This window comes from Aythya ferina (genome assembly GCF_964211825.1).
Source record: "Aythya ferina genome assembly, chromosome: 2".
Taxonomy (NCBI): domain Eukaryota; kingdom Metazoa; phylum Chordata; class Aves; order Anseriformes; family Anatidae; genus Aythya; species Aythya ferina.
This window is the reverse complement of record NC_140297.1, coordinates 59,639,159-59,664,137: the sequence shown is the minus strand read 5'-3', so window position 1 is coordinate 59,664,137 and position 24,979 is coordinate 59,639,159. Positions and strand designations below refer to the sequence as shown.

Genomic DNA, 24,979 nt, shown 5'->3' with positions numbered 1-24,979 from the left:
CTGACACGCAACAGGTTTCAAAAGCCAACGAGGTGGATTTATTTATTTATTTATTTATTTTTAATTCCACAATTTATGACTGAAAATTGTCCTAAATCCCCACTCTCGGGGGAACATCCTCCCTCGGGGTTAGTCCCGACACGTCCCTCCTTCCGGAGGGATGGAGAGGAGAGGGGCCGCATTAAGGGCCTCACTCGGTGCCCCTTCCCCGCCGCTGCCCGGCCCCTCGGTACGGCAGGAGAGCCCGGCCTCCCCGTCCCGCCTCCCTCAGGAAGGAGGCCGCAAGGCCGCGCCCGCACTCAAGATGGCCGCCGGCTTCTCATGCGCGGGACGGGCTCTGAAGCCGGGCGGCAGCAGGTTAAGATGGCGGCTCTCTGCCCTCGGCCAACATGGCTGCCGCCCCCTCTTCCTTCCGACGGCAGTGAAGCCAGCTCGCCCTCAGTTATGATGGCGGAGCCCTAGTAAAGGATTTGTGGTGAGGGGTCAGGGTGGCGGGGCCGGGTGAGGGCCGGGGGCTGCGAGGGGAGGCCGAAAGCTTCTCGCAGCGCGGCCACCCCGGCCCGGGCCGAGTGGGGTGGGCCGCGGCCCTTGCGAAAAAGGCGGCGAGGAAGGGTGCAGCGGCCGGGCTGCATCGAGGGCGGTCTGCAGTGGTGGGCTGGTGCCGTGCTGAGGCAACGCCGTGCGAGTCGCGGCTTGGAGATGGCTTAACTAAGTATGGATCTGGCAGCAAGTGTTCCACCGTCTCAGAATGTTTTGAAACAGTAGCTTCTTAAACCTGAAACGCTGTTGTGAAGTTGTACTAATTTGGCTGCTTTCACTGTTATGTGGTTGGATGCTGGAAGGGATAAGAGGTGAAGCAGTTCGCCTTAGTGGTCTGTATGAACTCTAAGAAAAGCTGGAATTCGTGTACCAGTTGTTCAACTGCGTAATCCCTCCCTAAACACCAAGTGTAATAATAATTGTGAAAGCTTTGCTGAAGATAAAAGTGGTGTATAATGATCCCAAAAGTGATATTTGTTGTCAGTTCCTTGTACTGATTTTAACAAGTAATCACAAGAAACAGCATTCTGTGGTTGGTAAGAATTTCTACCAATGTAATTAGTTAGTTATGAACAGCTTTTTAGGTTTTTCTCAGTGCAAAAAAATGGAGTAATCTCATAATTCTTGAATAAAAATATTATTATGAGTAAAGAATTAGCAAGTTCTGTAGTAAAGGGAAGAAGACAGAATTGGATTATCTTATTAAGCATTTGGCATAACCAGGAAACGGAAAATCAAAGGTGAAAGTCCTTGTAAGTTATCAAGGTCAGAATATGGCAGGCATTAGATATGTGTAAAACTTAAAGCACTTTGTGGAAGCTGTATGGGATTATTTGTTGGCTGCCATCAGAATCAAGTTATAAATTGCTTTTGCCTGCTGTTCAGGTACTGGCAACATTTAGAAATGTTAATTTGATATGTGTGTTACTGCCAGAAGAAGAAGGAAAGAAATTACTGTCTTAAATTGTCCTTGTAAATCAAGTAAGTTGCTTTACCAGTGATAATTTGTCTGTATTCTTTTGACAGATGTGCCCCAATGGTAAATGATACTCACTTTCCATGTGGAAACAAGTGTACAGGTTGAATAATCAGCTCCTGAAATGGTTTCTCTGTAGATCTCACATTTTTTTGCCTATACTTCCAAAATGATGCTTAGCCAGAGTGACTTCTGAGAGTTTCTCAGTGTTTGCTTTACCACATAAACAGAGGTTAGAGTCATCGCTGCTGCAATGTCCTGGGTACAAGTTGCAGTCAACCAATCCAATGAAGATATATTTGATGAAGATGCAGACGAGATGTGTGTAGTACAGAAAGAATGGAACAGCACCATGAAAAAAAGATTGAAGGTATTTCCATGACCATGACGTTTATAGTTGTCTTAAGCATTTCAGATTTATTGATACATACCTTGCTATATGTGTGGCTGACTTAAACAGAAAACTAAGAATAATGGCTGCATAGAAGTTATTGTGGCATGGTTTCTTCTGAATGTCAAGACGATTGAGCAGGGAGTTACTATTCTAGTATCCTGTCAGAACAAACCAGTATTTTACCTAAAAGACGTTGCATCCCTCTGCACAACCATGCAAACTTCTAAAAGGCAGCACTAAACGGATGTGAACGATTTGTTTCATACGTGTAGGTATGCCACTAGTAAATGTGGGACAATGTAGTTAAACGATGCTAACAAAGAATGCAAGGTGTTTGTTTCTAAGTAGAGTTCTTAAATACAGTAGAGAGATTTAAGATGTGTGATTCCTTGTGGAACCACTGTTGCTCATTGCAGTCCGTGTGGTTCTTCAGCTTATTTTTTCTCTTAGTAAAAATATATTTTATGAAAGGAGAGAATAAAACAAGTACACAAGCCTAGGTTTCTTTGACAGATATGTTGTTATTCACAGTAGGACCGGTAGGATTCATCAGTGTGTGGGTGAATAACATTTGGCTGAAGAACGTGAATAGAACCTGTTGTGTGTGCCATTGGTAAGGGGTGTTACAAGACGACTCTTACATTATTCTCCAAGGGAAAGTTTCCTAAATTAGAGGCCATTATAAGACTAGTGTTTTTTTGTTCTTACACAAATTCCTCTGGAAACTTTCAGAGTAGATACTACAAAAATCATAAAATTTCTTGAGGTCAGAGCTGTATGTTGGACAAAATAAAGCAATATTCCTATTCCTGGCTATTTTCTTAGCGAGTCCACCATGATTCTCTCATGATCAAATAGAAGTTTGCAGTCTTACAAGTTGAAAAGAGTTAATAGTTATTCTACATTGTGTACTAACATGATTAGAGGATAAATAAATAAATTTGCATCATAATCGTTAGCTGTTTCTTGCAGAAAGCAATCACAATATTATGTATTTTTCTATGAGATTTACCTGTCACCATCTTTTTTCCTGTATAAATCTTGAATTGTTTGAACGCTCAATAATTAGTTTTGTAACAGATAGGTAGATTATGGGTAGGTGAGTACCTCTGCTAAAGGGGAGGTTTTGCAGCCTATGTATTTTTAGAAGTCTAGAAATCTGTATGAGGTATTCTCCAAGGAGTTTTTTCATAAGGGTCATCACAAAAGCAAGAGTGTTGTCCTGCAGATTTGTCTTATTTTTGATGTTTCCAAAAAATGCTCTCTATTTTCTGACCTAGCTGGGATCTTTTGGGAAAAGGACTGGATTCTAACAGATCGATAAACGATGTTTTGTTTTGGCACTGGGGGTATATCTGGGAGGGGTGTTCAAGTCAAAAAGCTGTAATTTAAGAGACTGAGTTTTTTGTTTAAGCTTTTCTGTTCTTATGTAATGTTCATAGGTCCAGTTGTGCACATTGTGAAAAGCCTGTTTCACTATTTCTATTATAGGAGGGCTTTAGGGATGGTGTTGAGGCTGGGAAAGAACTTGCGCTCCAAGAAGGCTTCAATCAAGGTTACAGGGAAGGTGCTGAGCTGATGGTTACGTGTGGCCAGTTCAGAGGAACCCTGAAGTAAGTTATGAACCTTTTAGGATTGTGTGCATGTGAAAGGTGTGTGTGTGCAGTTGTGCTTTCTTTGGTTTGTTTTAATTTTTAAAATTGTACTGTAAGTCTGTCCAAAGCAAGCAACCAGAGAAGACTCAGCTCAGGTCGTAAATTCAGGTAATTAACTACAAGGGTGTAGAAAAATCCTCCTTCAGTTGCTTTTTTAACTGAGGTTACATCTTAAAGCTTAATATTCAGTTAAACTGTGTCAATTTTCCAGAAAATGCAAATGAAACATACATAAGCTTTTATATAGCAATGAGCTATATATGGTATTCAATATAACATACATGACATTCACTGTAATTTTGACATATTGTCAATAATATATTGACATATTAATTCACATTATATAATACAGTATTCAATAACTGAAGATCTGTGTGACTATTTGTAATGACTTTTTTTTCTTCACTTTCCAGTGCTCTCTCATCCTGGTGTCACCTTAATGGACATAATTCTGCTTTAAGTAAGATAAATAATCTTCTAGATATGGTTGGAAAGCATGAAGATGATCTACTTAAGTGTCTGAATTCTATCCAACAACAGCCACATGTGGGAGACATTTTAAATGCTGTTCAGGACATGGATTTGAGTCATGCAGCTCCAGATGGGACAATGTACGATGAAGTTAACACCAAAAAATATGAACACGTTGGCAGCTCTGCTGAAAACTATTGTAGAACTAATGGTGAGGATGGTTCCTTGCAGTCTGAGTGCAGCAAGGCAAAACTCTGTACAGATCCTGAAAGGTCAAGCCTTGCTTGGGTTAAAAAGCAAACTGTTTGGCTTGTAGAGCAGCTGGGTTTATCACTGGACGTACTCCATCATGTCCAGCAACTGGAACATTAATTTTTCTGTTTCATGGTATTTAAAATTATCTCAACTGGATTGGATTCCCATTTTGAGGATCACTTTAGGGAAGTCTGATTCCAGTACTTCCCAGCAGATGTTATTTTTGTAAATCTTACTTTGCTTCAGCTCATGGCCAATAAAATCTTGGTTTTCATCCTAAATATCCCTTTCACAGAAAGGGAGATAATTTTAAAAGCGCTCCACTGATTTACTAAACACGTCTGTACTCTGTGACAGAATCTGTTATTTCACCTTCACTTTCCCTACTGGTATCCTTTTGGAAATGGAGTGGGTCCCTTTAAAAACCTCCTCTAATACTGAAAAGAAAAAAAAAACAGTGCTATGGACAAGCTATTATTGCAGAATAAGCCACTGTTGATGACATTTTGACTATGCAAAATAGAACAGGATCTGCTGATTACTTTCCTGGTTACTATATTTAAAAAAAAAAAAAACATTTTTTTCACGTTTTTCAAATTCTTACTCTTGCCTTTTGTAACCACTATGGAGTGCGCTCTCACAGTTAAAATGTATGAGGAGGAAAAAAATCAGTTCTAATTTTTCAGTTTTGCTGGAAGCACACCTCTCTTCTCAAATGCTGAACTACTGACAATACCATTGTCTTGCTGATCTAACAGCATATTATCTGCTGTTATCCTGTTACAACCCATCTATATGTTTCTAGTCTAATGAATTTTCTTGTGTTATTTTGGTACTTATTTTGCAAGTCCTTCAACTCTCTTCGCTTCATTTCCACAGTTTTCCCCAAACTCTTAAAGGAAGACAAGTTTATTCACCGTCTTGTGGAAGCATGGTCAGCCACAGATGCATTTTGTATTTCTGTGCCAACCTTCTGTATTAGACTCCTTTTTCTGTTGCTTGCCTAAATTGTAGCTGCAAATTCCACTTGTTAGGAAGTCTTGTCTTTGTGAATACCTGTCTCTGTTTCAGAGTAATTAAACTGATGTACACAAAGTCAGAAGTTCAGTTGTTTTACATTGCTTTTAACTTTCTTCAGTGCCTGATACAAAGTAGGTCTAGAGAGAGACAAACCTAAGTTTTGAAAAACTGACTTAACTAAAAAATATAAAACTTTTGTGATTATTTTATTTTTACTTTGAAGCTAGAAAAAGCCAAGGCACAAATTACTTGATTTTTTCTTCAGAGAATGAGTTTGTAACTTTCTTACTAAAGACTATTGTGAGTTAAGCTGTAAGTTTGGTTGCTATTCATACCACTTTTGCACTATGAGGAAATGGAACTGTGCAATTAAGAGTCTTCCATTGAAATAGTGGAATTCAATAAGGCTGTTTGCATATGTTACATATGTAAAGAATTGTATACATTTTCTTCGTTTATTTAACACAATGCTGACATTGATAAACATTTTGTACAGAGCATGTTATAGCCTGCATTATACAAATCAAATGTTATTTCTATACTACAGTAGAATATGATGCATACAAAAAATAAAGGTTACTAAGTTTTAAACAATCCAAATTTGGAAGTTTAAAAGTGTAAAATCAAAACTCTTACTTCTCTATAGTTAATAGTATATAAACAGGAAACTTCATTCAGAAATTACTCAGACAATGAGCTTGCCAAGTTCTCTCCAACTACTTCTGCAAAAGCAATCTACGCCTGAGAAAGTATTTCTTTCTTGTTTGATTATTAAACAATAGGTTATGTGTTTTACATATCTTTCATAACAGCTTCTGTACTACCTGTGGAAGTACTTTCCTCCACTCTGCACAAAGTTTCCATGCTGACTGTGGGGTTACTTTTTTCCATGTTATCACCCAAAGTTTCCGATTTGGCTGTGGAGAGATTTTCTTTTGGGCTGTCCGGAACACTTTGCTTATCTGTTACTACCAGATCTTGATGACCAGCCACAGAAGGACTTTCCTCAAGACTATTTAAATCAGTAATTTGCTCACATGCTGGTTCAGGTTTTTGTTTTGTGTCTACTTGCATTTTGCTATCGGCTTCCACCTTGGCAGCATTCCTGAAAATAGCTCTCATGACAACTGGGACTGACATGCATCTAAAAGAAGAAGTAAAGCATTAATCATTACTACAGACTTCACCCATTCTTCAATTTAGTACTTCTTTTTTTAAACTGTGGCTGACACTGTGTGATACCCTTTGTGACAAACAGCACTCCCTCCCTCTTTGCTTTTTGTCTCTGTAACCTAATAGGATTACAGTAACTACAGTACTACCTACATACGCTATACTGGAAACTTACTTTGGTACAACAAATCCATGTGCTGAATCTTTCAGTTTACCAGTGCAAAGATGTTTTGATAGAAAGAGTGTGAAGTGTTTGGAAAAAAAAGGTTAAGTATTTTTAATGAAAAATCTCATAATAATGAAGTATACTCATTTTCACTGAAATTTAATTGTAATTTTCATGTTTTGGATGAGATGGGTGCAGAGCCTTTCTTCTCTAAACCTGTATCTACACTAGAAGGTGTTTATTTTGTGTATTTTTTTTTCCTCTCCTCTATTCTACCAGTAGAGGTATGTGGTTCCAGGAATAGCATCTAGTGTCTTGTGACTCAGGACAAGGCAAGTTAACTAAAAGGACTCAAAATCCAGCCTGCATTGATTTTGCTGTCAAATAGTTGTGTACTAACCTATGTAAAATGAACTCATGCTCTTAGTCCTTTCTCTAGCATATGAACATATGCCACAGCAGCTGGCCTTTCTTGGAATTTTGGTTTCAGGAAACATGCCAGAGCTGGTGTTGTAGACATATCTTTTTAAAGAGAAGCACTACTGATGTTAGGTAGATGTGGAAAGAGTCCTTTTCATACTATTCTATTAGTTGTACTACACACGCATTCTAGTGGAAAGAAACATCAATGATGAAGTGTTTGTTTTTGAAAGAATTACTTATGACACTAAAACAACTCATTATTATAACCTTTTACTAAAGTGAATTTGTCTGGTCAGCTGAGTCTATGGCATTGTAAATGCACATGGCATTTCCATTGAACGGACATAACACTCATTCTAACTGCTGCGAAATGAAACTACTTACCGCTTCACAGCTCTTGATATAAAGCCATCACTAGAATTCAGAGTTGGATCTCGAGGATTTAAATGAAGGCTACATTGGACTTCTCTGGAGGTTACAACATCAATTATCACTAAGCAAGAACAGAACACAGGTATTTCAAAATAAACATTTTTACAAAAAATGAAGACTTCCCTTTCTTTCTGATACTTCAAGAAAGGTAAGACTGGCCAGTGGGTAGGGGTCTTGCAGCAATGCTCTTGCACAAGGCTTATTTTTTTTCCTAATATGCTAACAGTCAGTAATAAAGGTTAATTTATTTATTTATTAATTAACTGCAGGCCAAGACAGATACTGGACTTGAGTATTTGCATTTACTTTGTTTTGTTCTGAGTACAGAGCCTTCTTAGTAAGCAATTTATACAGAAGTGCTACCTCGTGCTTTTCATAGGGTTGCACGCCACTAAGTGTTGCCCTTAGAATGTATTTGTAACTGAGAAGCATAGCGCAAGAGCGTCCATAAAACCAACCTAATAAAAAGGCCAATAACAATTATTTCACACATACCACAGGCTAAATTCTCTTTCATAGGATGAAGGAAGAAAACAGAAAAGCTGGTGTTCTTGTGTGGTGCCACTTCAAAGTAAAGCAGTTCTGAATCATCTAAAAATAAAATTACTAATTAGAGGTATCCCTCCAATGAGCCTGGACTCTTTTTGGCTGAATCACATGCCAGAATTTTAAAAATAGTGATATAATAGAATCTAATCATTCACTACTTTAGCAACATGATTTACCGTTCTAGAAGTGTCAGGCCTCAGAGGAGTTTTTGTTTGTTTGTGTTTTGTTTTGTTTTTAATATTCAACAGAGTATAGTATGAGAATTAAGCATTTTTGATCACTTAAAACACTCTGCAAGTAAGACAGCTTTGGCAAGAGAGCAGTAAGTCTATTAACACCCAGTCTAGAGCTAGTTTCTCTCTCATATTCTGTCATTACTTCCAACCACACAATTTACCTCCGTTTGTATGCTTCTCAGAGATACAGCTGCTAATAAGGCTGTTGTATGCCATTTGATGTCGAAGAATCTCTATTACATCAGGCACGCACTTTGGGTGGGTAAATGGGATTTTACTGACCAAGGCTCCTGCCAAGTCTGATTTTGCTGAGCCTGTGTTTATGAAGTAACAGTGCTTTGGGCTATCTGAAAGAGACTGAACAACAGATATGGTGATACTTGAAGCACTGGAAATGAGAAAATAACAAGAATTAAGGCCCAATGTTGTCAGGTGATTGCACAATCTCACAGCAAAAACAATTGGGAAGGCACACTTCTAGCAAGTCCACCACGTGTCTGTATTTCAATAGAAGTATAATCTATAGATAGTAGCTAAATGAGATCCATTTCACTCACAAATGCATCCAGATTAGGGAAATATACCTTGAGCTACAAGCCAAGTACTCAGGAATTCAAGTCCAATTCTTTCAACAACTCTTAAGAGCCTTGTGGACTGTAGAAACAGTAACAACCAAGATCTTTTCTCACAGGAGAATGCCATAGTAATACTATTTGTTTGTTGTACAAATAGGATAGTTTTGCTCTTCAGGGCATCTGTTGGTCCTTCCTCCAGCACTGCTGCTTTCTTTAGAGAAGCATATTTGGCTAGAATATCTCCGGATGATTCAGTTGAAGAGGAGGAGAAGAGGAGATAGTAAGAAAAATCTGCCACCTGTCTGTGTTGACAGTGATTTTATGATAAAATTGGAAGTGCAATATTCCGTTATCTACTTCAGGATACCAAAGGGGAACTATCACCTTAAGAACAGGGCAGGGCAGTTAATTAGCCAGGTCTATATTAAGAAAAGCTAGAGAAGAGAATAGCTTTTCCCTGTGTGTCTACAGAACAGAAGGATTTTCTCTGTCTTTCTTTCAAGGTTAGATTTCTATTTAGTAACACTTCTAGAAATAAAATCTTTAACTCAGAGAAAAAAAAGTCTCTCATCAAGTATTAGTATTTTAGAGAACTGCTGAAGTTATAGAACTTTTCATGTTTCACTAACAGAAATAAAAATATCTTCCTATCTTACAGGTACTTCCTGCTACTTCTACTAAAAGAAATCAATATTTTTGGTGTTATTCAATCAAGAAGCCTGTTTTTGTTAAAGCAGTAATAGACATGTGGCATGATAAATATCTTCAAAAGTCTAAGTAAGTACCTTCTTAGGATTTCTCGCACCAAGTTTACTTCTTTTTAAGGATAAAAGTTTTTAACAATACATAGAAGAGCAAATATTCTGAGTTACACATAGATACATCACTATGACTGCGACAGCTATGAGTATAGTGTCTCATTAATGAATATGAGAAGTTTGTTTACTTTAAAGAATTTAATATTATTTCCTAAGTAATTGAACTATTTCCTAAGGAGTATTTAAATGCCCTTTGGTATTATGAAAAAGATTGTTTGTTGATATAAAAATGTTTCAGGATATTCATTCAAGAAGGGTAGTGTCTTTCAAACAGTCTACTCACCACAAAGAAACAGGATTTGTGTGTAAACAAGTCTTCACTGCCTTTTTCCTTAAGGGTAGACTGAACAATCAACTCATGTAGAGGAGCTAGTTTCAAGCCAGTAATCTGAATTCCTGAAAGCAGATAACTTTTATTAGCTTTTAGATTATGTCTGGGCATGAAAGCTAGTATTTAAAAACAAAAGTTTTGAAAATGCACAGACATAAGTAAGATGAAAACATTAACCTCCCATCTTATTTCCTCTTTTGCTGATGGCAATCAGCAACTATGAGACATTTTAGAAAGTGCTCACAAGTTTGCCTCAGCTGCTAAAATGTTACACGTGGGTTGACAAAAGACTTCCTAACCCATCATCCAGTTTTTACTCTTTATTTCCATATGCTAACGTAGTAAGGAAGTAATGAGCAGTCACAGAAGCACTTTTAGTCATAAAGATAATTGTAACATGCCTGTGAGTCTCTGTATCTCCTCAATGCTGGATGAGGACATAGGAAAAGGCTGGTGAAACTTCAACAAAAAATAAGCAGACAAATCCATGCTGCGTTCATCAGTCAGTGGCAAAAAAGCAGGGTTGCTGGAGGGGAAAGAAAAAAAAAGGTTGTTACAAAAATTGATATAACAAGGACACAGTGCAAGGCCACAATCAGGTCTCTAGTGGTTTCCTATGATCCATATTTTTTTCTGCTTCAAGAAAAGTTTGACTTTTTAAGTGCAGGTACAACCCTTGTGTTTTAAAGCAAGCTTAATGTGAAGACTGGCAGAAAGGAAGAGTGAGCCATGGGAAACTGAGTAACAGTGCACAAGAATGTTTGCTCTAAATCAGTCTATAGTGATTTATTTCTGAGAATGACTTCAGACTTTTCCTGCAGGCTTGTACTGAAGCAGCGAGAGATGAGGTGTCAGCATCCGTGATGGGATGACAAACTACTTTATATGGTTTAGGTATAATATCCCTCGATACATGCTTCATTTATTCTGAAACTGTGTGGGAGTTGCTTGTTGCATACTAGGAGGTTAAGTAATACTATCCCAATGGCTCCTTCTGGCTTCAAATCTATGAACAAATCCATAACTCTATGTAGCTGACACAGTTAAATATGAACACAACAATATTCAAGTCCACTTGGGAAAACAGTAAAAGCCACAGGTTATACATGGTATAGCTATGGGGGATAATGCTGTCAATAAAACAGAGCTTCCTGGGCTTAACAGTGAGCTGTGTATCCATTCTATTAGCAGAGACTAAATGTAAGTTATGCTGGGGTTAGTGCCAACAATCTGTAAATCCATTTCCATATTCAGAAGTATCCAGAACCTCACCCATCTTCTCCAGGTTGAGAATCTAGCAGTGGAGAAAGAGGAAGTTTGTGAAGCATATCCGTGCCCTCAACAGTTACATCTATTTTTGCTCCACATACCTGGGAACCTGGAGGAGAAAGGCAACTGCATTATTTTCCCCATGGTGCTGTAGATTAACCCTACGCATATGAAACACACATTGGTAAGGTCTTGTAAAGGTCAGGTCCAACTAACTGCCACAATACCTGGGCAGCAAGGAGAAGCTTGCACAAACCACACCTAAATGGCCAAATTTGCCCAGTGGTGGTCACAGCAATAGCTGGGGCATGCCATGGAACAGATCAACTAACCAGCACTGTTTTGTGTGTGTGCATGCTGGCTAGGTGGTTATTTTGTTTGATACTGCTCTCACTTCAGTTTGTGTCAACAGGAAAGCAGTTTGCTGATGGACATTATAACTGTGCTGAAATGCCACACACAAATCATTCTGCTAAGCTAAAATTTGAAATCAAACTTGTTCCACTTAAAAAAAAAAAAAAAAAAAAAATGACAGCAAAACAAACAAAAACAACATTCTAGTTCTGCAATGAAACTCCAATATAAAGCATGGTTTTACTAAAATTTCTGACTTATTTAGTTATTTCTAGTTTTCTAGCTTTACCAGGATTGAGCTCTGCTTCCAGAATTTGATACGGAGAAATGTAAAATTCAATGTTCGTAGGAGTTCCTGAAGAATTAAAAAAAAAAAAAAAAAAAAAAGTTACTACAAACAACAATAGAGGAAATCTGTTAGGTATCTTGATGTAAAGAGGAAAAAAAAAAAAAGAAAAATGCAGGATGGGCAGAAGGGGATGCCTTGTAAGAGTGTATCTCTAACTATAGCATAAGTTCAAATCACAGCATTTTACAGCTAAACCCTCAGCATATGAAGTCATCAGACATCTTTCAAAAGATTAGATTGTTTCTGTCTTGCACAATAACCTATTGTTCAGTCTTAAAAAAATATTAGCTGAACTGCTAGCTTTCAGCAACAAGCCTAAAATACAAGGGGAAGCCATAATACTTGCGTAAGGGACCTTCACATCAAGCTGTGCAATGGCATAGTAGTAGCATGTATTAGAAGTACTTTTATGAACTATAATACATCAACAGTCAAAGCTCACTATTGGTGGGATAGATAAGACAAAAAAATCAGCTGAATGTATTTGACTTTTAGGCAACATCAGGGCTGCCATCTCATGGTTACTCCCAAAATGTGGTTTCCCACATAACCTCAGAGTATTGCTGGCTTTGTTTTGCAGGTTTCTGCAACTCAGTGTTGCAGTAGCTGATAAGTCACCTGACTGCTTTGTATTTTCTCCTTGCGTATGTCTGTACAGTATCAGAGACTACAGACACAGCAAATCCATGCAGCACACTTATTTATAATAGAGGATATTTTCTATAACCAAGGATCAATACAGTTTTTATTATTTGAAGAAAAAAAGTCACCTCCAGTTCTTGGCACCAGGTGTCCTACTTTTCCATGAAGTACTTCAGTAACTCTGTTTACATCCTGCGTTCTAGTGCAAAACACATCTTGATTAATGTTTCCTGAGTTGCAGTGCTAGCTAGGTTAACATAAAGGATGATTTACACCCTTAATCAAAGGGAGACGGTGCTTTCTTAGAAGTAGATTGTGTCTCCATTTATTATGACAGCTTCCAAAACACTATCATTCCACTCATGCATTAATCCTAGAACTTGGGCTTCCAGCTTTAACCCTGTATCTCAGCTATTTCTGACTGAAATTTGTTGTACTGTTTACCCAGAGTGAAGGATTACAGAAATATTGAAAAGGTTGAGCAAAGAGAGGAAATAACCTGGATAAACTAACTTAAATGGAGCCAATCTCTAGCCTCAAATATGATTGTACTGCTGAATACATACAGACATACAATTATATATAGGTGTGTATTAAAGCTCAGCAGTGCATTAACTGATGTTATAGAAGGGACAAATCTATTTAAAATCTATTTAACTCATAATATTTACTGAGACATGCATGATTAGCAAGGACAGTGCATTTGTTCATGGAGTTAGTATGCTTCATAAGGGAGCACTGTACAAAAAAACAGGACAAGAATATGTTTCAAGTTACAGAAGGCCATGCTTGTTGAGAGAGTATTTTGTAGGCAACATATCAGAAAAAAAATCTCTTAATAAAAAAAAAAAAAAAAAAAAAAATCAAGGAAAGCAGTGCTTTCAACTCTACTTTTCTGAAGGTAATGAAAATCACTGTAGAATTACTTTTAAAACTGCTGGTAATCTGTTCCCATTTATCTATAGACCTGCTCCTAGAAAGAAGAAATTAAAAAAGAAAGAATATAGGTAAAGTTACCACACCCCCTAGTCCTGATTTAAAACTTGATTAGAAAATGAGATATCCAAAGAGCAGGACCCCTAAAGACATGTTTTACTTCTGCCGAAGGGTGATTTAAAATGACTGCTGACTTGAAGATGCACCGTGTGCTCCCAGTGGGTGGTCACATGCATACACACCCAAGCTGGGCAACCAACCAGTTTCACCACAAACCTACTAGATAAAGAACAGGAGCTCAGCAGATTATCTTGTTTGGCATGCCTGGAGCTGGCAAACTGCAGAAAGGCTTCTAGCTTTCCAGAGGAAGAAAACTCATTAGCCTTCCACATCCTGCTCTACAATTAGATCAGCTGCCTTGCTTTTTAGTGAAGTGAAGGGGTGGGGGTAGAGGGAAAGGGAAGATGAAGCAGTCTTTGAGTCACCTGTCTGGAAGAGACATTGAATAAAGATCCTTTTCAAGGGACTGCAACGCAAGGTATCCCTTACCCTTCATTTCACTGAGAGAGAGAGAGAGAGAGAGAAGACAAATTACTGGTTTTGTCACTAAACAAAAGCTAGACTATGGATTTTTAAGTTTTTTTTTTTTTTTTTTTTCCCCCCCCCCAAGTAAAAACTAGTTGCAACCTGTTTCCTGGAATTTGATACAGATTTGACAGGTTTTCTAGAATCTTTCCAACAGCATCATAGTTCTTCATCCTACCAATAAAAAACAATTACTACTGTGTTACTTAATGAGGTGGATAATAAGTCTTTTATATTTAACTTGTTAGAAAAAGCACCATTTCAAACGGAGTGACATAGGCCCCCTCCTTATCAGATCTGGCATGTAGCAGTACTGCTTTTAAGTTTTCTTAGAAGATACCAGGAAATGTGAATCCTTGGCCCTGTTGCAAAAAGCAATGTAATTATAGCTGACACTGGTTTAATATGCATTACTGAAAGCAGTACATATGCACAATACACAAATTTGACAGTTTGATATGTAGTTCATCAGCTGCAAGCACTGTCCCTGATGTTCCAATAAAGTTAGTCATCTAGTTACACTTCCCTAATAGTATGCTCTCATACATTGTATTTTTCATCAAAATATCAACAACTGTATTAATACTACTCTTCACAGCACCCTGTGAGAGAGGAAGATCTAAAATACAATTGACAGATAAATCAAGGGGAGAAAAAAAAAAAAAAAAGAGAGACCCCCCCCCCAAAAAAAAAAAAAAAAGTCAAAAGAGAGATGCATAAGTTTGTTAAGGAATGGTTCAAACTGCTCAAATACCAGAATTCTTGCAGGTTCTGCCTAGCTGGTTAGATACTGCTGTGACAGCATGGGCTTACCCCTTTACTCATCTTCTTAAATGGATTCTGCGTGCTCTGCTGAGCTCCCCGATGCTGCAGTCACACAGAGCGCTGTGCTCCAGTCATAGCTCTGCTTTCAGTACAGCTATGGCTGCAGTGCGGGTCAGCAGACAGACAAAATAAACCTGCCTGGACTTCCACATTGGGAGAAATTCCCTCCACACATAAAACTAAGCAAGTCACTCTGCTTCACGCGTGACTCTTTCCAACTGGAAGAGTGGAGAAGTAGGGGAAAGGGAAGGAGGCAGGCATGTAGGTACAGGCACACGCACAGTGCCAGCTTGTGCATCAGGCATAGTTCCTCAGGAGTTTGTAGTTACTTTGAAACTCCCATGAAAAGTTACACATACAACAAACTGCCTTAGGACCAACTGAAATATTACACCAGCAGGTGTAGAAGGGATACTTGTACTATGTGCCATACCCTAATTAAAACAGGAAGGCAGGCAAGTGGTACCCGTAGTACCAACAGTAGCTATCTACCACCACTCAGAGAAAAACTGCTGGTAGTTAACACTTATCAGAGTCTAAAACCTACAAAAATGCAAGTTAAACCTCTAAGACTTAGCTGTTTATACATATAAATCTAGTATAACTTCATTTAAGAGGAAAGACAGGACTGGAAAAAGTGATTATGCATTACAGACCCACATAAAAGAGCTGAAATATGCAAGATCAATGATTATTCTTTCCTCTTTTTATCTTCTTTCAGTTGTTGGAGTTGAACAAGGTATTTAAATAATAATTCAGTTTCTTAAATATGCTCATTATAGTAAACCCTGATAAGATTGGCTGGGGAGCTTCTAATTGGACTCATATGGTGGAGATCTGATTTGGAACTGCAACTGTTCAGACAGAGCAAGATGTGGTAATAATAAAATCAAACATGTGGGAAGAAAAATAGGTCATGTATTATCACCTTGCTTTCACTGCTGTGACAGAAGCCTAGAGAATGTATAGTTAAAACATTTGCATAAGGCCAACACAAAGGATATTTCATATTTGATGGAAGAAAAAGAGGAAAAGTACTATATAGTTTGAATTTGTAAATCTGCCAGTTCTGAGCTGCCATTATTAGTCCATTTCCAAAACTACGGGTCCAAGTAGTTGTGTAATTCTTGCAGTCAACAGAAATAACAATATTCAAAGTCTGTGTTCAACTGGCAGCTAGAGCCAATGTACTGGGAACTACTCTTTGCCCACTGCTGCTCATAGAAGCAAATGGAATTTAGCTGTCTTCAATGAAATGACCTAAGAAATAAGTGATGTCTGGAGTACCTTTTCAAAATTATATTTTATCCTTGAAGTTGCAAATTGGAAGCAGGTAATGATGATAACAATAACCACCAATCTTCCAGTGTGGAGCAACTTCTCACATAAAATCCAAAAAAAAAAAGCGTCAGTTCACCTGTTGTTTTCTGGACTGTTATTGTTTCCCCATTCTTGCATTGTTTTTTTTTTTTTTTTTTTTGAGTTACTGCACTTAGATTATTTTGTCCTTGACCTTTCCACAGCAGTCAGATAAACAAGACTCAGAAATTCCTTAGCTTTCAACAAGAGATTTTGCACATGATTTTTTACCTTAGATGCTCCACCAAGTCATCACAAATCTAGGGAAACAGGAGATAACAGTTTCATGTTTCTTACTATCATGTATAAAACATCTCTTAAGAACACTTCAGTAGTAATGATAAGATTAGCTATTAATTATAAATAATTAGTATCTTTGAACAATAAGATTATGATAGTTAAAAAAAAATATTAACATAATAACTACAAAAACAAAGGCTCCAAGGAGAGCATATAATTAGCACCGTTTGTTGATATTTCAGGAAAAAAAAATGCATCTTTGCCAGTTTTTCTTTTACTATCAGTTACTGTGCTAAAATTCTCTGGCTATGTATTTTCATCCTAATAGTATTGTCCAGCACTGATTTATTTTATTATCAATTTTATTATTTACTATTTATTTTATTATCAATAAAATTCCGAACTTCATTTTTTCATTTGCAGACATCCCAGGAATTTCAAGTTTTTCTGTTTAACCAGCACCAATTGTTTAACCAATAGTTTTAACTTTGATCCAAATGATCATCTGTAACTTCAGACAACTGCTGAACATGGTATATGAACTGCAGAGTGATATTTTGCCAATATTTTAATTTTTATAACTTTTGCAAGAAAAAAAAATCCTCATTAGCAGGAATGAACATACTTGTAAAGACGGAAGAAAGAAAAACAGAAGCTCTGGTAACAGCTCCAAGGCATCCAAAGACATATCCGCTGGGAACATATAATGCACTACGTCTTGGTAGGAAAGTATTTTAAGACCCTGTTATTTACTGTATGTTTATACCATCAAGTATGAGAATACAAATATTTATGCAGGCTACAACAAACTTCCTACAAGTTGGGCATGTCAGCTGAGTTTTACTTTAACTTTTAGAAATACAGTAGTTAATATCTGTAGCAAGTTGTTAGTTTAAGTGAGAGATTCAGGTGCCTGAAGAGGCATCTGGTATCATGCAGAGGCTAGCAGGTGTGACAAGACCAAACGAAAGCTGAAAACTTTCTTCACATTGCCAGCTGGAGGCCAGGTGGGAAACTACAAGGAGGTGATAGACAGAGAAAATTAACTTTACCACGGGAGCCTCTCCAAGGTGAGCCAACTTTGCATCTATCACGTTTCCATCCTTCTCCAGTTGCACTTCAATATAAAACATGTCTGATGTTATGTAGCAGGTAGTCCCACTGGGGCTAACATGAGAGTTAAGCCTAAGGAGAGAGTTTAAAAAAAAAAAAAAAAAAAAGTTTGTGTATCTAAAAGTTCTGTCACATGGAGAAAGGAAATGAGCATAGTTTACTTGGTCATGGGAGGGATGCTTCAAAAATAACTCTTCCTTGGCTCAGTTTCTAAAAACTATCCAAGCAGGCAATATAACCTTGCTCTGTTCTTCGCATTATTATGTCAGTTTGCTGAAAACCATTTACTTCAGTCTGCTGCTCTGGGACCTAGACGTGAATGCCCTCTCTTCACCCAGCAACCTCCTCCACAACAAGCTAATCAAAAGTGGCAGCTAAGTCCACTCCAAGTAATACACCCCAGTAAAATACCATGCTACAAAAATACTGTTGACAGTATCCAGATAGTGTTCCTGAATGGACCTGAAATGCTTGTTCATTTGCATTTATTCATAAACAAACTTACCCTTTTTGTCTGGATAAAGATTCCAATCTGTTCATCATAGAAAACAACGATTTAGCTGTAAGAAGGGAAATATTATTTAATTAGGTTGCAATTATCAAGAAGGAGCAACGTTATTATCCTGCTTTAAAAGGAATGCTTCAGGTAATAAGAAAATAGTATATCTTGCATGACTTCTTGTTATTAATGACAAGTATGATTAATGAGTGCTGTGCTGGGGTAGAACTTCTTCTCAGACTTGGAGAGCATCTGTAGCCCAAAGGCTTAACCCAAAGATGAGTCACAAGTCTCGTATCATATCCACTTCTGTGTTTGTACATTTGGCCCCATCATGCAGAACATCACCAGTAGAAAGGGATGGGCAGTTTTCATAGAATATTGAACAAACACTCTCAGAGATATCTGATAGCTTGTTACCATTTAATGTCCTCTGTATCTTCTCCATGCACAAGAGCAGTGGACTGTCTGGATCGTTACTGACAGGACATCGAAGTGGCTTATCCTAGCACATTTATGAAAACAAGAGACAGAGAGAGACCCCTTAAATTACCAGCCAAGAGGATCATCACTACCTATAGGATACAGGACACTCATGCTCAGTCCAATAAAACAGTACATGTTTCTTTTTGTCAGACACAGAGGTGAGCTATGCTTGTAGCTCTCTCTAAAGGGGCAGCACTGAGTGGATTTGTGAAGACCCTGTTGTGCAGTAATTATATACTTGGAGGCCTTTGGTGCAGAAAGCAGCTTTCTGTTCCATTTGCTTTTAGGCTGAACACAGGCTATATCTCCTGATGTGAGCTGCTTTACCATGCTACTGGAGATCAACTAAGAAAATATGTGGGTTTACATTTTAGGAGAAATCTGAATGAAAACAAGAGATCAGTAAGCACCATAGGCATCCTTTGTTAGAGTCAGGGTGTAAGTTCTAGTTGAAGATAATATAAACTTCAGTGTTAAGTAAAATCTCCAAGTTTCTCCTCTACTTCTTGTCTGAAAACTCCTCATACTTTGTTAATTGAACTGTGAAGAACACTCACTGCTGAAAAGCTTTCAACACTGTCAAAGTCAGGGCATCATTTTCAGAGGAATGCTTTAGTTAAGCATTAAAAAGAGAAGCATGGAAGCAAGTGTGACTTTTTATATTAAGCTCATAGCACTTGTGCTAAACTGCCTTTTACAAAGATGGCTCTTTATATATAATTAGCCACTGATTATATATAAAGCCAAAAGGACAGGAAGTATGCACTAACTTAGGTATATCACAGACAAAGAGAATTCCAAATGGCATCTTAAGCACATCAGGACAGTGTCTGAAAAAACAGTAAGAAATAGACTACTCACCATGAATATGCTAGTGATAATGAATAGAAACAATCTGAAGTATCAGGCAATCAGTACTAACCCCAGGAGAGTTAAAATAATGCAAGAAACAATTACTGAAGTATTAAAACAATGGAAGAAACTTTTTCATCACTGCCCACATTTTCATCACATAAGAAAAAACCAGCAGCCAGCCTTTAAGAGGCACTGATTTATTTATTTATTTTTATTGTTATTTTTCTAAGCTAAGCAGTCTTTGAACCAACTTGGCAACTTGCTCTTAGACATCATTCTCTCACCCAACCTGAGATTCTTACCATGCAAAAATGGACAAGTTTCAGAGTTTCAGTCCACGGTTTTTGTTGATATTTTAGATACAACTGTTCCATTAAAGCATTTATAGAGGTAACTGTCATAGCACCTGAAAAATATCATAGAATCATAAATAATGTTCTAAATATAATCCCATCTACTTGCACTGGCAACTGGAAAAGTTGAAGGAGGAAAAAATATAAAACTTGCTAAGATTAATGGTGTTATGCTTCAGAAGAGAAGGCAGGAGAAAGAGTTTTAGATTAATTTTGCATATAAATTTCTGATTTTTGTAAGACTTCTGTCAGAAAAAAATAATGGGGGGAGAGTGTATAGGCAAATAATATTAAATACAGAGATGCTGCCAGATCTTCAAGTTGTTCAACAGCTAGGCTTTCTTTATCTATGCATGATCTCATATGCGTGTTCCTAATAAATAAAGTGAAGTTCCTGATGCACAGGCAGGGAGATTTGAGAGTGATCAGCCAGAGGAAATCAAGTTCCTGCAATATGCCCCACATCATTCTCTGCCCCTTAGCACTAGAAGAACCATTGCAAGTTTTTTTTTTTGACCTAGGGGGCACAAGAGCTACAGACAACTGTCCCAGCTGAAGCGGCCTAGGACAGGAACCCCTACACCCACTGCATATATCAAGAGAGGAGGGTGAGTGAGGCCTAGCAGCACATCCCTCCTGAAAAACCACAATCCCTTAGAAAGGTCATCTCAAAGCCAACCAGAGGAAGGAAAAATAGTAGAACCAACTAGCTCTTGCAAGCACCCCCACAAGGGGAACATTCCCACTCACTCATGCCTTAATGCCTGCAGGAGAGCAACAGCTGTAAACCACCCTGGACCTCCACCTACACCACAAGCAACCAGGGCTCCTACTTGTAGCACCTGCACCAGAGCACTCACAGGTGCTTTGCAAGGCAGGAAGCTTGCTCCCTCACAAAATGGGTTCTCAGGGATTAGTGTTTGAATGAAAGAAGCTTGCTAAGTACATCAGTATCACCTCTGCTAATGTTTTAGAAGGGGTGAGGTGCCTTCTCAGTAATGCTCTTCAACATCTCAGTCCTAAGGAGAAGGCAGAATGTCTGTCCCCATTTTTTCAGAACATGCAGCAGTCTCAGGGAAGTATTAACTAAAATGCAGGCAGAGGTACGATTGCAAAATTTGATCAGCAAAGTAGGGAAGTGCTCCAAAAGGGAGCTTTCAGTCTAGCCCAGGGCTGTGAGGGTGAAAAATAATTATGGTTTTCTATAATGCTTTTCCTTTTGTAACCACCTCCTGTGGCTACTTTCCTTGTACACAGGTATCAATGTACAATGGCCGGGTTAAATCCTGGGCCTTTGTGCAGGCACTAGCTTGAAACTTGGTCACTGGTGAATGCCAGATCTATAGCAATAAGAGTATGTCTCCTATGTAAACCTCATGTGGGCAGTGTTTCAAGCTGTTTTACTGCATGCTTTCTGTTTTCAGCTGTGTCACCAGTCGTGCTGCAGTGCCTGAGATAGTCACATAAGATGTAAAGGAGATTACAGAGAAAGCTATGCATGGACCTGGGAATTGCAGGAGAGTTGCAAGGTGTGTGCAAAAAAGAAGGCGTTTGTTTACAAACAGAAGAGTGTCAAACATACATGTATAACATGCTGTCAATGCAGCTGAAAGAATTAACTATTTTAGTATTCCAGTTTTTACAAAGGAGGTGAAAGGTGTTCAAGTAAATTGATGATGTAATTGCACACTTGTGGTAGATTTCACATCCCTAAAATTAGCCTGGCTTATGCTTTTACAAATTCATTTGTTTTTAAGCTGACACTAGAAGTGACAGCAGGTATAATCATGAGCTTTACCTGTGACATGGCATGTCCATGTAATATTGTTCTTAGCATCTTTAGAGAGGCATTTTAGTTTAGTTTTGCTTGAAAAATGCATCAAAATGTTTTCTGCTAAGGCAAGATCATGTATTATGGCCCATGTAAAATAAGCAGGTTGCCTCAGTCCCAATCATGTGAATGTGTGTGTGCACGTGACATACCACAATTTGGTAGTATTTAGTATTTTGGGGGGTTATTTTCATAACTTTCTGCCCAGTTCCAGAATGTATTGAAGTCTCTGTGAATGTGACAATGACTCTAGATGACTCTAGCTGTCCTGTGAACAAATGAGGGGTTGAATTTTAAGTATTCACAGTCCAGCACGGTTGATAAGCCTAAAATTCACTTCACTTTTTAGGTACTGAATAATTTTTCTATTGTGCTCAGCTGTATATATTTAGATAGATGAACTGAAATTGCTTTGTCCAGATAAGGGATATTGGCAGTTTTTCATAACAAGACAGATTCCAAGACAAGCCTTCCTACCTATATAAAACTGTAATATTGACTGAGAACATACGTGAGAAACATCAGCCTAAGTACTGTCAGAAAGTTCCTCCCATCAAGGTGTTCCAGTATTCAGAACTGCTATATCAAATTTCCATGCTCCAGAGAAGAGTTAAGTGTTAAATAATTGAAAATGTTCTAATTATAGCATCTCACAGCTATTAGATACACCAATCTTTAACTGGGTCAGTTCATATACATATATATAAAAAAAGGCAATTGGCTAAGCATTGTTATCAGAGTACAAGATAAGGGGAATTGCCACACGAATCCCATGTGCCTACCTCTTTTAGATTACTCTCTGTGTGTTCAGCAAAAATTTTATCAGAAAGAAACTTTAATGTGCACAGTTACAAAATAAGTTTTCCCCAGATAAATTTTTCTCTTACTCTCAAATAATTAGAGGTGATGTGGTCCCCTTTGGAAGGGTTAAAACTGGTATGCTTCCTTAGAGACCTCTTAAGAAAATCATTATTATTACTACTTTGTTTATTTTTGTCAGTTGTTTTCTGCATCTTGCTAAATTCCTGACTCAGTAATATGCTTGACAGTGCACACCATGGGAACATTGTGATTCATGTGAAAAATTAAATTTTCTGTAATTTCATATTTCTTCCATTTCTGTTTATTTTTCCATTTCATTGAATGGTACTTTGTTTTTCTAAAAAAAAGAATAAAAATAAAAATAAATAAATAAATAAAAAAGGCCTGATAGATTTTCAAGTCATATTCTTGCATAAATTCAAGTTAACTATTTGTTTCATTGACAATACTGTACTCTTATTATAGAACAAAGGAAAACTTTGCATACTGGTAATACTTTTCAATGCCAGCAGTTCAGAAGATATTTTGAATTCAGTATTCAGTGCAACTTGCTTTTTGTGGTTATTTTTGTTTGTTTGTTTGTTTTTGGTGTTTGTTTCATTTTGTTGTTGTTTTGTTCTTTTTGTTTGTTTGGGGGAGGGCACTTTTTCTATTAATCTTACATCTAGTGATCACTTTTTTTTTCTCCTCTGAAGAGTAAAAATCAAAATAAGTCACCAGCAATATCTTCACTGGTCTGCTTCCAGCATTTTCTTGGAATTGCATCTTTCCAGAAGCCCTCAGCTGAACTGTAGATCAGAGAAAACAGCAGCTCCCTAACAGTCTACAGTAACTCAAAATACAGAATTGGGGTCTGGGACAGTGAGTAAAATCAGTGGTTCCAGTTAGAACTACAAGATGTATAAAAGATGTTGTTGCTGTGATTATCTGAATTGTTGCTGTGATTATCTGAATTGATGATTGGTCAGGAGATCAGAGGTAATGTGTTCTTTCACATAGTGCCATGGGATTTTAGAGTGATCAGCAGTGATACAGCTATAAAGTCAGCATGTAACTGGAACTTCAGTAAGAGTTTGTAAAAAGTGATGATGTATTCAAACAATTATTTTATCTATCCTGGCTGATCTTCTATCTAAGGTTAGCTAAATCCAATGCTGCTTAGCTTTTATGAACCAACAAGTTCTAGCCTAGTTTAATATGGCCTATAGTTTACGGCTTTACAATCCATAAATACTACATGTTTTTTCATGTTACCTTAACGCTCTACATCACTTCCACAGTTATGGAGTATAAATATTTTGTTCCAGAGGATAACATCAGAATAGTGGTATCTGCATTTATTTTACTACAGACATAGAGACCAAGCCAGTTCTACTTCACAACTTACTGAATAGCACTTCTGGCACTGTAGACAAAGGCATTTAACACTGACAAGCTTTGATGTTTTCCTCCTCTCTCACTGAAGGTGATTAAGATCCTCTAATGCCAATAGACAGAGATTTAAAAAAAAAAAAAAAAAAAAAAAAAAAAAAAAAGGTTCATAGCAAATAGTCATGTATGTAGAAATGCATTTATGCTGACAGTGCATATCTTTTCCTCAGAGCATAGTGGAAATATGTCTAACATTCGATTTCTGATTGATGTTAGCATTATACTCCCCAAGTGTTCATTGTCTGAGTCTTTTCCCAAAAGTACTAGGGACACATGACTTAAATTAACCTCATGACTGGATGTTGGAGGGCTGGCTTCACATGCACACATTTTCCATTTACAGGGTTTCACAGGACAACATAACTGGCATTCATAACTGGACATTCTTTGCTCAACCCACATTTCTCATCCTTCTATGATTCTTCTGATCATTTTTATAACTAAAAGCAGATGTTGCACCATCATTCAAGTTCTTTGGTGATCAGAGCTGAAATCAGTGGAACCATGAACTGTTCCAACTTCCCTTTAAAGTAGAGACAAAGTGCATGTAAAGGGCCTATAACCCACATACTATGTGAATATCAGTAATAACTATGATATGTTGAAGTTCTACATTAAAAATGTTACTGTTGTAAGGAGAAAAGAGGGAAGAATGAGAGCTAAGAGTTAGCTGAAACTGAGGAGCTGAAAACAATGGAACTCATTGAGAAAGTAATTGAGGTAGAGAAGAGATGAAATAGATGGGAAAACTGTGCTTAAATGAGCTTCCTACTGGTATGTCTCAAAGCTCAGGAGATCAGCTTACTTATCTTGTTCTACCAGATAAGGAAGCAGAGAGCTAGGGAGTGAAGGTAACTGCTGAAGTTTGATGCAGCAGCAGAACGAGCAACCAAGCTGCAGCTTACCTGATTCCACCATAACACATCCAGAACAAAAGTAAGGAGGAAGCATTCAAAGGAGAAAAGAAAGAAATTGGGAAAGAGACTAGCGAAACACCAGAGGAAAAACTGTAAAAA

General features: G+C 37.7%; 2 protein-coding genes across 11 annotated transcripts; one reads left to right on the top strand and one right to left on the bottom strand.

Annotated features, from left to right (window-relative positions):
- Nucleotides 1-261: 261 nt before the first annotated feature.
- Nucleotides 262-5,390, top strand: YAE1 (YAE1 maturation factor of ABCE1). 8 transcript variants are annotated; one of them, XM_084509797.1, is made up of 5 exons: nucleotides 262-475; nucleotides 1,747-1,886; nucleotides 3,402-3,523; nucleotides 3,979-4,247; nucleotides 5,171-5,390. In XM_084509797.1, the coding sequence occupies exons 2-5, from the start codon at nucleotides 1,770-1,772 to the stop codon at nucleotides 5,296-5,298; spliced, it is 636 nt and encodes a 211-aa protein (XP_084365923.1). In that variant the 5' UTR covers nucleotides 262-475; nucleotides 1,747-1,769; the 3' UTR covers nucleotides 5,299-5,390. The 8 variants fall into 8 exon arrangements, with proteins under 8 accessions (XP_084365923.1, XP_084365919.1, XP_084365922.1 ...); XM_084509796.1 differs by having other exon boundaries at nucleotides 276-461; XM_084509798.1 differs by lacking the exon at nucleotides 262-475 and adding an exon at nucleotides 547-712 and having other exon boundaries at nucleotides 1,656-1,886.
- Nucleotides 5,391-5,727: 337 nt separating this feature from the next.
- On the bottom strand, nucleotides 5,728-20,774 carry LOC311431847 (mediator of RNA polymerase II transcription subunit 1-like). Of its 3 annotated transcripts, none has more exons than XM_084509788.1 (17): nucleotides 20,630-20,774; nucleotides 19,829-19,932; nucleotides 18,606-18,690; nucleotides 18,192-18,246; nucleotides 17,626-17,758; nucleotides 16,565-16,593; nucleotides 14,252-14,323; nucleotides 14,050-14,124; nucleotides 12,757-12,827; nucleotides 11,927-11,992; nucleotides 11,287-11,392; nucleotides 10,416-10,540; nucleotides 9,967-10,079; nucleotides 8,452-8,647; nucleotides 8,001-8,096; nucleotides 7,458-7,566; nucleotides 5,728-6,455 (listed from the first exon to the last, which is right to left on the bottom strand). In XM_084509788.1, exons 1-17 carry the CDS (start codon nucleotides 20,631-20,633, stop codon nucleotides 6,104-6,106), a joined length of 1,791 nt encoding a protein of 596 aa, XP_084365914.1. In that variant the 5' UTR covers nucleotides 20,634-20,774; the 3' UTR covers nucleotides 5,728-6,103. The 3 variants fall into 3 exon arrangements, with proteins under 3 accessions (XP_084365914.1, XP_084365915.1, XP_084365916.1); XM_084509789.1 differs by having other exon boundaries at nucleotides 20,636-20,774; XM_084509790.1 differs by lacking the exon at nucleotides 14,252-14,323 and having other exon boundaries at nucleotides 20,630-20,771.
- Nucleotides 20,775-24,979: the final 4,205 nt, after the last annotated feature.

Bases quoted from the DNA above. Each gene is read 5' to 3' on its own strand.
- YAE1 (XM_084509793.1), top strand. From the start codon at position 1,770: ATGTCCTGGGTACAAGTTGCAGTCAACCAATCCAATGAAGATATATTT. The intron at 1,887-3,401 runs GTATTTCCATGA...TTTCTATTATAG, and splicing joins CCATGAAAAAAAGATTGAAG to GAGGGCTTTAGGGATGGTGT. The intron at 3,524-3,978 runs GTAAGTTATGAA...TTCACTTTCCAG, and splicing joins CAGTTCAGAGGAACCCTGAA to TGCTCTCTCATCCTGGTGTC.
- LOC311431847 (XM_084509788.1), bottom strand. The intron at 7,567-8,000 runs GTATGTGTGAAA...GTTCTTGCTTAG, and splicing joins GAAAGAGAATTTAGCCTGTG to TGATAATTGATGTTGTAACC. The intron at 6,456-7,457 runs GTAAGTAGTTTC...TTCTTCTTTTAG, and splicing joins ATATCAAGAGCTGTGAAGCG to ATGCATGTCAGTCCCAGTTG.